This window comes from Saimiri boliviensis, chromosome 9, assembly GCF_048565385.1.
Source record: "Saimiri boliviensis isolate mSaiBol1 chromosome 9, mSaiBol1.pri, whole genome shotgun sequence".
NCBI classification, from domain to species: Eukaryota; Metazoa; Chordata; class Mammalia; order Primates; family Cebidae; genus Saimiri; species Saimiri boliviensis.
Window position 1 is genome coordinate 68,398,695 of NC_133457.1, and position 15,163 is coordinate 68,413,857.

At 46.0% G+C, this 15,163-nt stretch overlaps 1 protein-coding gene across 5 annotated transcripts in view; it reads right to left on the reverse strand.

The window, feature by feature from the left end:
* The window catches only part of RUBCN (rubicon autophagy regulator), a 63,083-nt gene that overhangs the window by 19,280 nt on the left and 28,640 nt on the right, over nt 1-15,163 (reverse strand). For 3 of the 5 annotated variants that reach the window (XM_039461973.2, XM_039461971.2, XM_074406126.1), the window contains 9 exons: nt 10,403-10,486; nt 9,865-10,024; nt 9,182-9,288; nt 7,743-7,899; nt 6,613-7,146; nt 5,246-5,290; nt 3,017-3,112; nt 1,927-2,039; nt 366-576 (listed from right to left, as the gene is read on the reverse strand). In XM_039461973.2, coding sequence (XP_039317907.1) covers nt 366-576; nt 1,927-2,039; nt 3,017-3,112; nt 5,246-5,290; nt 6,613-7,146; nt 7,743-7,899; nt 9,182-9,288; nt 9,865-10,024; nt 10,403-10,486 — 1,507 coding nt within the window. The remainder of the gene's footprint in view (nt 1-365; nt 577-1,926; nt 2,040-3,016; nt 3,113-5,245; nt 5,291-6,612; nt 7,147-7,742; nt 7,900-9,181; nt 9,289-9,864; nt 10,025-10,402; nt 10,487-15,163) is intronic. The other 2 variants (XM_039461974.2, XM_039461972.2) reach the window with 1 other exon arrangement.

Genomic DNA, 15,163 nt, shown 5'->3' on the forward strand with positions numbered 1-15,163 from the left:
CCTCATATCAGAAAGCTTTTTTTTTTTTTTTAAGAGACAGGGTTTCACCATGTTGGTCAGGCTGGTCTCAAACTCCTGGCCTCAAGTGATCCACCTGCCTCGGCCTCCCAAAGTGCTGGGATTACAGGCATGAGCCACTGCACCTGGCCTGGAAGGAAGCTATTTCTGATGTAGGAAACAGACAGACTCTAGGATGAGTATTCCTAGAATGGTAGGAAAGAAGTGGGACAACATGGAAATATCTTTCTGACAGCAGAGGAATCACTGGTTGGGGCATAACATTCCAAAGGAAGACCCATACGGTACTGAGCCTTATGCTGAAGCCATGAAAACGTGGGAACAGAGTGTTTGCAGGCTCCACTCACTGCTGTGCTCAGTCTCCTGGTACACCGGGAGCAGATTCTTGGTGCGGATCTGCTGGCGCCGAAGGCGGATCTTCTGCTTCAGCTCCTGGATCTCTCTGTCACTGTCTTCCTCCTCCACTTCCTCCTCTTCCAGGCACTGGCTCATCATGTTGCACTTCATTAGCTCGATGGCAGCAATCAAGGACTCTGAGATGCTGAAGTGGGCATTCTCCTGGGAGAAGGAGCGCACCAAACAGGCTAAGGGCTACAAGTATGGAATGACACATTGACTATAATGCTGGAAAGGGGAGTTTCCAAGACAGGAACTGTTTCTACCAAAAACGCCCTGGGGAAATGGACATTTCTACTATGAGGAAAGCTGATGGCCAGAAAACCTGTTCTAGATTTTCTTCACTCTCTTACTTTGCCAAGCCTGTCCCTTCCTGTCTCATTTCTGCATAAAAATATAATACAGAAGAGATCCAGGATTTCAATCAGGTTATTTCCCAAAATCATACACCTGTACACAAAATATTAAGGTAAACGCTATGTCTCAACATAAAAGTGCTTTGTAGGCTATAAAATGCTACACAGATGTGATTTAGTGCTTATCTGAGCCTTAGAACAAAAGACAGCGCAGGGCACGGTGGCTCACGCCTATAATCTCAACACTTTGGGAGGCCGAGGCAGGCAGATCACCTGAGGTCAGGAGTTCGAGACCAGCCTGACCAGCATGGAGAAATGCCATCTCTACTAAAAATGCAACAAAATTAGCTGTACATGGTGGTGCATGTCTGTAATCCCAGCTACTTGAGAGGCTGAGGCAGGAGAATTGTTTGAACCTGGGAGGCAGAGGTTGTGGTGAGCTGAGATCACGCCACTGCACTCCAGCCTGGGCAATGAGAGTGAAAGAGTGAAACTACATCTCAAAAAAAAAAAAAGAACCAAAGATAGAATTTGATTCTGGAAATAGTATTTATCTAAGGTGCCAGGGTCAAGGGAATGGCAATCATGCAGGAAAACAATGCTGCCAGGCACAGCGGCTCACACCTGTTAATCCCAGCACTTTGGAAGGCCAAACCCAGGAGTTCAAGACCAGGCTGGGTGACACAGGGAGACCCCCCCCCCATATCTACAAAAAATAATAAAAATAGCCAGATGTGGTCGTGCATGCCTGCAGTCCCAGCTACTCGGGAGGCTGAGGTGGGAGGATTGCTCGAGCCCAGGAATTTGAGGCTGTAGTGAGCCATGACTGTGCTACTGCACTCCAGCTTAAGTGACAGAGCAAGACTCTGTCTCAAAAAAACAAACACATACACACAAACTCAATGCTTCTCTGCTCAGGTTGGCTTCTAAGATAAAATCGCTAATATTTTGGACTCAATGAGGAGCACAGGCTCCCTGTAGAGTTCCCTAGAAACAGAACTTGCTGAACTTACCTTTACTGTGAACTGATATTTACCGCTGTCTATACCCACGTCACTGCTATGTACCCAAAACCTCATGAGAACAAATGGCCCCACAGACCTTCAGGCCCAGTCTCCCAACTCATGAGCTCTTTATTCGTCCCCAGGTTTCCCACCTTCTCCAGGTCTGCACAGCTGCCAAAGTCTTGTTCAGAGAGGTAGCTGATGAGCGACTGTCCTTCTGACGGTCTTCGGAACACGCCTTCTGAGCATAGGTACCGACTGCCTTCTGTGAGGAAATGCAATGTGGTGGTAAAAAGCTTAGACTTGAAATAGCCAAGCTTCTTCAAGAAGTCGTAAGCTTTTAGCCTTAAAGATGTTCCCAAGTCTTCCTAGGTAACTGTGAATTAGAGGCTGGAAAAAGATGTTTACCTTCTAAAAGAATCTCTTGCACTTTGGGAGGCAGAGGCAGAAGAATCACCTGAGGTCAAGAGTTCGAAACCAGCATGGCCAACATGGTGAAAATCCATCTCTACTGAAAATATAAGAAACAGCTGGGCATAATGACAGGTACCAGTAATCCCAGCTACTTGGGAGGCTCAGACAGGAGAACTGCCTGAACTCAAGGGGCGGAGGTTGCAGTGAGCCGAGATCGTGCCACTGCACCACAGACTGGGCAACAAGGGCTGTCTCAAAAAAAAAAAAAAAAGAACTTCTCGGACTTGTAGAATCCCAGAGCCCTAAGCCTCTTGGTTGGAAAATGGTGGAACAAACAGAGAGAAGCCAAGAGAATCCTTTTACCACCTAAAGTTAAAGAGAACATGCTCTCCCTCATACCATACTGAAAAGAAATAAAAATGTAAAACTCTGGGCTGGGAGTCAGAAAAGGACACAAATGGCTTCCTCCTGTCCGTGATTTCTATGGAGAGTCTGTCTTCTGGTTATTAAGCCCAGATACTCCTCGGCCTCTTTTCAAGGTCCATCTCATCCACTCAGAGAGCCATGTCACCTGGACCGACTGACACACCTGATGCTAACACCAGAGCGTAAGAGAGGGTGGAACCCCTACGTCAGAAAAGCCCAAGAGAAATGGCAGAGCAGTGCGATTTCTAGCACAGGGGTTGAAAATGACAAGAGGGTGGCTGAGACTGTCACAGGGTGAACCCTCTGCAGAGCTGCGCTGAACCCCAAAGCCCAGCGCTTAGCAGGCACAAGGGGCAAGCAAAGGAAAGACACCATTTTAGCCCCGGCCCTCCTAGTACTCACCATACTCCATGTACAGAGAGCTGGGTGTGCCGACTTCACTGCTTTGACCAGAGTAGGGCAAGGAGCCTCTCAGCTTCGACTTCTCATTGCAGGATTCTAACAACAGTGACCACCAGGGAGTAAAGACACACATACGAAGTGAGCAATAGATACATCCCCAACTTTGGAGTTTCAGCATGTAACTGCTCCCCTTCCCAAAGCCCTCCCAAGCAGGAGAGAGGTGGCACCCCAACAGGGAACAACCCGAGGACACAGAAACACATGGAGGGAAGGAAATGGGAAGTCAGTACATTCCAAGCGGAAAAGAAGCAACGTGATCCAGAATGGGGCAACACAAAGGTGAGAAAGAATCAAATCAAAATGGATTCATGAAATCTGCTTCTCTTTCCCTACACCTTTTAACTAAACCTTATAGGAGTATCAGCCAATTTGTATCCTCTTGATAAACCAATTTAGAAAACTGTTTAGATAGTAAACAAAGACAAGTGCATTGAAACTTTTCTGACATCTTGACATTAGGTTTTAGAGTAACATCAGAAGGTTTACATTTACTAAGGAAATAAAAATGTCCTAAAAAGAGGCATCAAGGCAATGCTGGAGAAGCCATGGAAGACGGCCTCGTAACCAAAGGGCTCAGTTATGGGGCCTGGCCCATCCTTGTTGAAGCAGTAAGGGAGGAAGGCTGGCAAAACAGAAAATGCCTGAGAATAAGAGGAGTGAGAGCTGGGAAGGGAGAGAGCAGCAGGCAGGGCTCGCAGGAGTGAGAAACCCACACTCTTCACAAGGAAACACAGCATTTCCAGGACCCCAAAGAAGAACAGGTGGAAACGCCAGGTGGGTGCTTGCTTGGAAAACGGGCAGGAGGCTGTGGGAGAATGAATGACTGAGCTGCATCCACCCCATTTCCCTGACAAACGGTGCCAACTTGCTGGCTGCTCCGCTCACAAGAAATGCTACTCTGTGAAAGAAACAATTTTGTGTTCTTCTTGGGCTCAAAGACTTCTGGTATCCCTGGCCATGGGCTCTGTTCCTCCCCACTGAACTGAGGAGAAACTAGTAGTCACCATGACGCCTTGGTAAAAATCCATGACTTGGAAGGGCCCTCTGAGACTCCCAAACAGCACACAACACAAACTCCACCACGACCTCACCTCTTTACACCATGTGGCCATTCAGCCTTTACTTACTGAGTTTACTACCCGCTAATGTTGCCATTTAACTAATTCTTAGAATTTCCTTACACTCACTTGACATCTGCCTTCTTACAATTTCTTATCTCCTTGATAACAATGCTATTAATGATGGCCCTGCACACTTTATTCCTCTTTAGCCATGTCTCCTCCAAGCTAACATACCCAGGGGCCCCACCCATTTCCGGGAAGCCAGAGCTCTCAGTCCCCTCTCACTACTCTGCCTGGCAGTCACATTCCAGTGTTAATCTCCATGAATTATGGTAGCCAGGAGAGAGCACACATCTCGGTTTGAACACCGTCATGAAAACCAATGAAACAGATTCAAATCACTAGAAAAATCCTATGCAATACCTGGAATGGGGTGCAGGGATTTACAGGGAAATGAAAACAGGTGAAAGAAAAAGGAAAAAACAGGGAACTCCAGGAGAGAAAAAAACAAAAAACAAAAAAAAAAACATGCAATTATATCTAAGACCACAGAAAGGGGATAAAATACATTCTGGTGTTAATTCAAGGAAAATAAAGTCAGCCATAGGAAGTATTCAGTTATAATAAAAATTCTGGGCCGGGTGTGGTGGATCATGCCTGTAATCCCAGCACTTTGGGAGGCCAAGGCAGGAGGATCACTTGAAGCTGGGAATTCAAGACCAACCTGGGCAACATGGTGAAACCCTGTCTCTACAAAATTTTTTTTTAAAAAGTAAAAAATTTTTTAAAAAGAAAAAAACATTCTGCCACTGATTCATCATGATGCCCCAGACAAAGAGCAGGCCTCAGATTCACCTCTGGGCAAAACTGAATTGGTAAATCTTGACTCTGCCTCCCAGAAGCTGTTGGAAGACAGAATGAGGCCTTTGGAATTGTGTACAGAAAACACATCATATGAAATACCGGTACCATTTTAAAGATAGTTCCAAGCATCACAACAAGACCAGACTAGCCAGACTTGATTTGACACCAGACTGAATAACATTTTGAACTAAGAAAGGTGGTCACAGAGCAGAACAAACAGGAGGTCGAGGACCGATTCCCAAACCTGCGATGGGATCTTCAACTATAATGGTGATATTCCTGGGGCCTCCTGTAGGCAGACAGACAGGTGCAGAGAAGAGTCCAGACAGAGCAAATGAGGATACAGAGAGAGAAAAAAAGTGTCCCAAATTTTACCTAGCAGCAGTGGGGATGTAACTCCCAAGATGGAACCCCAGTTGTGAAGGAAGAATGACTCATACGAGAAGCTATGCACGACCCCTATTTCTTCAGACCCTTCTGCACACATCTTCCCTGGCTCCCTTTTCCAGTGCAGGTTACCGTGGTTTCTGGAATCCACATGGATTCAAGAATGGGGGCAGGGAAGTTTTACACACTCAAAGGCCAGTGGCTTGGAGCACAGTGGAAGTCAGGCCTGCAGCAGGAGATGTGAAGTGAGGGTCTACCCCACGTAATCTTCACATCTAAGAAAGCTCATGGGAAGACAGGCTTTGATTTGGAGATTCTTCTCCTAAAGATTTCCAACAAGTCAAATCACATAATTCTGAAGGTTTCGGAGGAGGGCCTTGGCACTCACCTTCCCAGAAATTACAAAGAGAAAGCAATGATTATCTCCAGCTGCTAAAGAAAACCCTTTTTTTTAAGGTCATTAAATTTTTCTGTATTTTATTTTTATATTTTATTTCTGGGGTTTTCCTGACCGAGAACGGCTTTGAGCACAAAGCTCCATGCTATACTTGCTGTTCTGGAGATCCTACCACAAACAAAACCCAACCAAAGCCTGCCAGATACCACAACCCAGGGAAGATGGTGGCAGGGATATGGCAAAAGCAAGGAGACCCACCTTCCCCATGTGTGGGCTGCCCCTGCTATCAGCTGGTGTTTGGTGAGGGAGGTCCCTGCGGCCAGGGCCTCCTTAACTGACTGCCTTGCAGCCGGAGTCAGTGACATGGCCATCAGCCCCGCCCACTTAGCTGCTAGATCCTATCATCCTACACTCACCCTATCCTTCCTTTTCATTAGAAAACCCCAATATCATTCTACCTCTCTCGCATTGGTATTATTACACCCTGGCCAAACTTCTAAGATGTCACAGGAAAAGACAGAATTTAATGGGATTATTTTTAAAGCTCATTAATACTTGGCCCTGATCCAAGAGATACTTTTAAAATGCCAACTGTGATGAGTCACGCTGTCCTCTGATGTTACTAAAACATTTAGTATTTAGCAATGTGTAAAGAAACAAACATAGACATACTTAGAGATTTTAGGTATTGGACTTCATTACAAACTTCTTTTCATGTTCACAGAACACCTCTTTCTGCCATCTGAAAACTCCCAATAACAAACCCTCTCTTCCACTCTCAACTCAGGAGGCCATGTTGTTAACCAGCAGCTGGGGTTCCTCATTACCTGGAGCTCCTCGGGAGGCGATGTTCGTATCCGAATGGGAGCGAATGTGGCTCTTCTTTGCCCCACTGGTGACGGTGAGTGTCTGCCCCTCTGAGAAGCTGGACCTGCGGAGGACACCGGACAGCTGGCTCTCCCCACCTCCTTCTTGGTCCCCTAAAGAAGACGCAGCAGAATCTGGCTTCTGGGAGCTGCTGGAGGAGAACAAATTGGAGCTGCTGCTCTCGGCATTGCTGCTGTGACTCTGACAGCTGGCTGTCCGGCCTCGGGGGTCCAAGTTGCCGATGGCCAGGTACTCAGGCCCCTCACTGGCATCACTGGGGGAATCATTCTGGCTGCTGACCCAGGATGCCTCTACGGGGCTGGTCAGAGTACTGGAGCTCATGTCATTTGGGGTCAAGAGGGAATCCCTGGCTAGTGCAGAGACTGAAACCAGGGGGGCTTGGACGGTTTGATCCTCTGCTGGTGAGATGTGCCCTCTGCTTTCTTGAGGTTTCCGCGGAGGGCCAGAGAGTGAAAAGGAAGTAGATCTTCTTTCTAGAATATAAAAGGATGGTAAGGGGAGCAAGTGAGGTGGAATCCTGCAGTATGTATGAAGGACTTCCTCACAGCTAAGTTTCAAACTTTCTAGTTACTGGGTGCCCAGGATACATGATGTCACCCCAGAAAAGGCAAGCCAAACAAAGCATCAAACTGTTTAGAAACAGCTAAGTCAAGAGTATGGGCTCTTGAGACAGTGGCTTTACTGCTTAGTAGTATGCACTCCTCATCTGAAAAATGAGCAATAATAGTACCAACCTCAGAGGCCTACTGGAAGGCTCAAACGGGATAACGCATACAAACTGAATACAACAGAGCCTAGTCTACGATTGGCAATCAGTTACCTAGTATTTAAATGCCTTCTTGGCCATGTGGATTAGAAACCCAGGGGAATCTAAAAACATCTCCCTCTTCTGTGACTTAATAATTCTGCTGAATTATTTTAGGCTAGTCACGATGTAACTTAAAATGTCCCTTATTAAGACAAACTGTACCAGCCCAAGGCTCAATTCCAAGCCTATGAGCACCCACAAAGTCTTCCTACTTTCCATGGCTGGGATAAATGTAATGACCACCTTTTCCTGCCCTCATACCTGAGCCATTGTTGGGCATGGACTGGTGGAGGCTGGAGAAGGACCCAAAGTAGGAATGCTGAGCATGGCTGGTTGGAGGAGTGTATGTGGAACTGGGCAGGGCTGTCAGGCTCTGGCTTTTTGTCACCAGGAGTGGGCTCTCATGCTTTCTGGCAAACTAAAAGCAAAATAAAACCAAAAAATGTGTCAGAGTTAAGGACAGCGGGCCTGGGGCCACTCAGTTCTGCAGAAATGCTGGTAGAAGCTACCTTTGGCAGTAAGCCTGGAGTTTATCCACAGCTTGTAGATACAGCAAGACTACCTTCTACTATAGTATGTAATTCACAACTTTGAAACCACAACTTCTGCACTGGAATCCTTCCAGCTGTCAAATCAGGAGTACTTTATTACAAAGTCAGCAAAATAAAAAAACATGCATGTGGAATCAAAGGTCAGACAGACTAGGGTTCAAATCCAGGCCTTGAGATTTACAAGCTATTTGGTTTCAAACTTTGGACGACTTAGCTACTCTGCGCCTCATCAACCTCCTTTATAAAATGAGATCAATGCCCACTTAAAAGAGTTATGAAGATTCAATGAGATGATCCATGTATTATACATAGCACCATATCTGGCACATGGAAAGTACTTAATGAGGAGGTGTGGTGGCTCACGCCTGTAATCCCAGCACTTTGGGAGGCCTAGGTGGGCACATCACTTGAGGTCAGTTTAAAACCAACCTGGTCAACATAGTGAAACCCTGTCTCTACTAAAAATACAAAAATTAGCTGGGAGTGGTGGCTCACACCTACAATCCCAGCTACTTGGGAAGCTGAGATCACTCACGCCACTGTACTCCAGCCTGGGCGACGAAGCGAGACTGTCTCAGAAATAAATTAATTAATTATTTAAATTAAAAGAATCTGGACAGATAGGGGATCCTCTTCTATAAGAAGTGGGGATGCTGATTCCATTCTAGTTAAGGCACTAACTGGAGTATTAGTGATGGGATAAGTTAATTTTAGACAACAAATTTTCTTTGTAGTATAAAATTTTCTTTACATCAAAGAAAAAAAAAACAGGAAAAAAATGACCTCATGTAACATTAAGCTACGCCAGGTCTGAAGGTCTGATGGTAAACCCTACTCCTGACTCAGAACCATCCCTCTTTTCCCCAGATCTTTTCAAGGCTTAAGGAGGTACTTCCTCAAAGGATACCAAGCATTTAACAAAATATACCTCCGCACTCCCCAGCTTAGGTCTACTAAGCATAAAACCTAAGCTTAGACTTTCTACTTCAATAAGTACTTCACAGTACTTCTTCTCCAAGCATCTTTAAAAATGAAAGCCTTTCAGCTCACAAAAATGCCTAAGTGAAAAAACAGTTTGCTGTAGATGGTTATATCATGCTGAGATCCAGGGACCCAGCAAAGACACGGATAATTCCTCGTCCTCTTTACCATGGACACATCGATCTGAGCCAGGAGGCGAGGGTTGTTCTGTTCCACTGCTTCCAGGCACTGGAGCATGGCCGTGACATGGGCATCACTTAGCAGGAAAGCCGTATCTGGGGAGAGAAAAGCTACCACAGTGATAAAGCCCAATAGGGAGGCCTTGGGAGAAACTCAAGGAAAGAGGAAGGAAGGGGTACGATGAATGAGGAAGAGTCATGCCACTGCAGGGTGAAGGGAAATCAGAAACAGAGAAGAGGCTAAAGAACGTGCAGTAGAGCAAAGCGGCCAAGACAAGAGGTCTCAATGTCGGAAAAACGCAGATTTGAGTCCTGGCTCTGAGTGAGTTTGGCCAGGTCACCTAACCTCCTTCCCTGTTGACTAGAAAACAGTAGTGCCCATACCCAGCTCTCAGAGCCGCTGTGCAGGTGCTGTACAGCAGCGACTGGCAGGCAGGAAACTCCTGGGAAACGATGGTTTGTGCACATGTGGCTGCTGGGGATGACCCTAACATAAAGCTGGACTGTGTTTCACTTGGCAAGGGAGAGGGAAGGCCGGATACGTGTTTCTGCGTAGAATCCCTATGGCATCAAGTGAAAAGCAGGAGGCCCTGGTACTAGAGGGACAGGGGAGTAGTGAGGTGGGTGACAATGAGGAAGCGCAGGCAAGAGCCCTCAGTGGCCTCTACCTACCTGTGTAGAACTTTCTGATATACTGCCTGTCCCCAAGCAGGGGCCGGAGCTGCGCTGAGAGGCAGTGGAACTGCAAGCTGTGCTGCAGCCACAGCTCTGCAACGGCGCGTTCACTCACACCGTCGGCACTGCTCTGGCCGTTCTCATGCAAGCTGATGAACTGGGAAGCAAAGGGGTATGAGTCAAAACACACATCCTGGTAGACAAAGCAAGACTCAGGCCTAATGACCTGAGAACTAAACTGAGACAGGTAAGGGAAATGCTTTGAAAAGCTTCACCATGGGTCCCATATATGCAGATTTTTTGAAAATAACAAAACTTTAACAGTGGCCTGGACCAATGGGTTTGCATATTTTGTTTTTGTTTTTGTTTTTTAAGAAAATCAAGTTGGTCCCTAAAGGGATAATTAATTTCCTTTTCTCAGTTGATGGGAAATTTGACAGATTCCATCCTTGGAGCCTAGAAGATTCTTCTGACAGAGTGTCAAACAATGAAGACCTACTGCTCTACCAGCACCCAGATCTTCTTCCACTCCTACCTTCTCCACATGAAGGGCTGAGTGGGGACTGAGCCACCGGATGTCTTTCACAAACTGCCAGTAATCAGCCTGGTGGCAGCACACCTGCCAAGGGAACGCACACAATGAGCAAACTGCTATCATTCTGAACCAAATCTAGTTCTAGGGTTAGCATTTAAAGAGACGGAAAAGAGCATAAGCTTCCCTTGCCTCTTCAAAGGTTCTCAGCAGCAATCAAAGCAATACATACAGAGGCCAGGTGTGGTGGCTCACACCTGTAAGTGCAGCACGTTGGGAGGCTGAAACAGGAGGACCGCTTGAGTCCAGGCAGACTGGCCCATCTCTACGAAAATTTTTAAAATTAGCCCAGAGTGGTGACACACGCCTCCATCCCAGCTACTCTAGAGGTTGAGGTGGGAGAATCACTTGAGCGTAGGAGGTCAAAGCTACAGTGAGCCGTGACTGTGCCACTGCACTCCTGCCTGGGCAACAGAGTGAGAGCCTGTCTCTCTCTCTCTCTCTCTCTCTCTCTCTCTCACTCTCTCTCTCTCTCTCTCTCTCTCACACACACACACACACACACACACGCAAAGGAACCCATACACATGACAAATGTTTACCCTTTTAAAGAATAATTGTTAAAGATGATTTTAATCATTCTTTTGAACAGGTAACATATGCATAAGATATATAAGGTATACAGTGAAAATAATATGTTTTCCTTTTCTTTTTTTTCTTTTTTTTTTGAGAAAGTCACTCTGTCGCCCAGGCTGGAGTACAATGGCACGATCTCGGCTCACCACAACCTCCGCCTTCCAGGTTCAAGTGATTCTCGGGCCTTAGCCTCCCAAACAGCTAAAACTACAGGCACCCACCACCACAGCTGGCTAATTTTTGTATTAGTAGTAGGGGCAGGAGTTTTACTGTTGGCCATGCTGGTCTCAAACTCCTAGCCTCAAGTGATCGACCCACCTTGGGTCACTTGTGTTGGGATCACAGGCATGAGTCGCTGCACCCAGCTGAAAATAATGTATTTTCTATTCCTTTCTCTCTACCATTCTGCTTCCTAAAAAATGATTCTTAAAACTGGTAAACAGTTATTTGTTAAAAGCCAGAGACGTATGTCTTTAGTTCCTACTGCAAGCAAAATCAAATAAGGAAACATCTACTTTTCCACGCCACACAGGTCAGGAAAGAGCTGTGGAGTCAAAGAAATGTCCAGACCTAGACAAAACAGGCTGACCCTGGAATAGGCCTAAACATGCAAAATGTTTCTATCATAACAAACCAACTGCTGTTTTTTGATAATCTTTTCTGAGACTACTAGGTAGGGATTAAAACTAACATCTAAATAATTAAAAATACATAGAGCTAGCACAAGTATCAAGAGACAGACCAGGCCAGGCCTGGTGGCTCCTGCCTGCAAACTCAGCACTTTGGGAGGCCGAGGTGGTTGGACTGCTTGAGCCCAGAGTTTGAGACCAGCCTGGGCAACACAGCAAAATCCCACTCTACTAAAAATCCAAAAAATTAGCTAGGTATGGTGGCACATGCCTGTAGTCCCAGCTACTTGGGAGGCTGAGGTGGAAGGATCACAAGAGCCCAGGAGGCAGAGGTTGCAGTGAGCCGAGACTGCGCCACTGTACTCCAGCCTGGACAACACAGAGAGATCCTGTCTTAAAAAACAAACAAAAAAGAGACACAGACCAATCAATGGGACAAAATAAATCGCCTGGAAACAGACCTTAAGATATGCCAGGCGCGGTGGCTCACGCCTGTAATCCCAGCACTTTGGGAGGCCGAGGTGGGTGGATCACGAGGTCAACAGATGGAGACCATCCTGGTCAACATAGTGAAACCCCGTCTCTACTAAAAATACAAAAAATCAGCTGGGCATGGTGGTGCGTGCCTGTAATCCCAGCTACTCAGGAGGCTGAGGCAGGAGAATTGCCTGAACCCAGGAGGTGGAGGTTGCGGTGAGCTGAGATCGTGCCATTGCACTCCAGCCTGGGTAACAAGAGCGAAACTCCGTCTCAAAAAAAAAAAAAAAAAAAGATATATCAGAACTTAATATATGACCCAAAAACCCTCAAAACTCAGGGGTGCTTCTTTCTAAAAAGTCTTTCTCCTCACTTCTACACAGGGAAGGTGGAAGTGAGGACTGGAAACATCAGATGTACAGGCTCTTTTGACAATAAACATCATGAAGACCTTCACTACTTTGGCGGTAGTGTGGCAGGAATTCTGGTCTCTGGTTCCGAGGATACTCAGTGGCCAGGGCTGGGCAGCAGTGGGATACCAACTCCAGCATGTCTCCTGGTTATGTCATTTTTAAGTGAAAAGCATCTAAAATTGGTTTCTTTTCTTCAGACAAAATTTCAGACTTTTTATTTTTTTTGCATTTTAGGTTTTGGGGTACATATGAAGAACATGCAAGATTGTTGCATAGGTACATACATAGCAGTGTGATTTGCTGCCTTCCTCCCCTTCACCTACATCTGGCATTTCTCCCCATGCTATCTCTCCCCAACCCCCTTCCCTCCCCCATTTCCCCACAACAGACCCCAGTGTGTGATGCTCCCCTCCCTGTGTCCATGTGTTCTCATTGTTCAGCACCCGCCTATGAGTGAGAACATGTGGTGTTTGACTTTCTGCTCTTGTGCCAGTTTGCTGAGAATGATGGTTTCCAGGTTCATCCATGTCCCTACAAAGGACATGAACTCAACGTTTCTGATGGCTGCGTAATATTCCATGGTGTATATGTGCCACATTTTCCCTGTCCAGTCTATCATCGATGGGTATTTGGGTTGGTTCCAGGTCTTTGCTATTGTAAACAGTGCTGCAATGAACATTCGTGTGCATGTGTCCTTATAGTAGAATGATTTATAATCCTTTGGATACATACCCAGTAATGGGATTGCTGGGTCAAATGGGATTTCTATTTCTAGGTCCTTAAGGAATCGCCACAATGAATTTTAGACTAACTTAAACACTTAAATAAACCGTTTTGTTTGGGGAATAATATGGAAAAAATTGATCATTCAACAAATATTGTTGAGAAAATTGGCTGGCTAGAAGTAGATCAATTTAGGCATTCTCCTCAAATCATATACCAAAATAAATTCCAGCTGTATCAAAGTTAAACAGGAATAAAGAAACTACAAGTCCCCTAAGAAAAGTAAGGATATTGGATTTCTGAGTAAAGAAAAACTTTCAACGTTTAGAAGCAAAAGTGCAAATCAAGCCGGGCACGGTGGCTCATGCGTGAAATCTCAGAACTTTGCGAGGCTGAGGTGGTAGCATCACTCGAGGTCAGGAGACCCAGACCAGCCTGGTCAACATGGTGAAACCGGTCTCTACTAAAAATACAAAAATTAGCTGGGGACTTGGGAGGCTGAGGCAGGAGCATCACTTGAGCCCAGTAGGCAGAGGTTGCAGTGAGCTGAGATGGAGCCACTGTGCTTCAGCCTGGGTAACAGGCTGCCTCAAAAAAAAAAAAGAATGCAGATTCTGATCAGCAGATCTTGTTACAAAAGTGCAAATCATGAAGGGACAGACAGAAGGATAAGTTTTATTAATCAATTTCTCTATATAAAAAAAGAATGTTTAGCATTTTTTATAACAGCAAAAATGAAAAAATATATAAATGTAAACAACTTGGGTTTTTTTTTTTGGAGACAGAGTTCTACTCTTGTTGCCCAGGCTGGAGTGCAATGATACAATCTCGGCTCACTGCAACCTCCGCCTCCAGGGTTCAAGTGATTCTCCTGCCTCAACCTCCCAAGTAGCTGGAATTACAGGCACCTGCCACCAGACCCGGCTAATTTTTGTATTTTTAATACAAACAGTTTTGCCATGTTGGCCAGACTGGTCTCGTACTCCTGATCGCAGGTGATCCACCCGCCTGAGCCTCCCAAAGTGCTGGGATTACAAGTGTAAGCCACCTCGCCCAGGCTATATGTAAGCAGCTTGAACATTTATCAATAGGGGACTGCAAATGAGGGTACGCTCATGTATGTAACATATACATATTAAAAGCAATGCTACAAAAAAAAAAAAAAACTAAAGTGGTAGACTCAAAAAAAGAAAAAGAGCAAGGCTCTATTATTTGCTGAACAGTAGGCTGGGCGCAGTGGCTCACACCTGTAACCCTAGCACTTTGGGAGGCTGAGGCGGGCAAATTGCCTGAGCTCAGGAGTTCGAGACCAGCCTGGGCAACACAGTGAAATCCCGTCTCTACTAAGATAGAAAAGAAATTAGCAAGGCGTGGTGGCAGGCGCCTGTAGTCCCAGCTACTCAGGAGGCTGAGGTGGGAGAATTGCTTGAATCTGGGAGGTGGAGGTTGTGGTGAGCTGAGATCACGCCATTGCACTCCAGCCTGGGTGACAGAGCGAGACTTTGTCTCTACAAAAAAGGAAGGAAAGGAAGGCAAGGGGGGTGGGAGGGTGGGAGGGAGAGGGAGAGGGAGAGGGAGAGGGAGAGGGAAAGCGAGGGGGAGAGGGAGGGGGAGAGAGAGGGAGAGAGAGACAGAGAGGGAGAGAGAGACAGATAGAGAGAGAGACACACAGAGAGAGAGAGAGAGAGAGAGAGAGAGAGGCTTTCCAACTTTCCTGACCTTGAAATGCAGCACTCAGGTTGGCACAGATAATCCTCTAGAACAACCATGCACTTTCACTGCTACCAACTGAGTTGCGGCTTACGAGAATCAGTTACTGTTGTTCCCAAACCTATTCCTGCAGGTTGTACTTGTTATCATTTCACATTTAAAGTAATGATTATGTA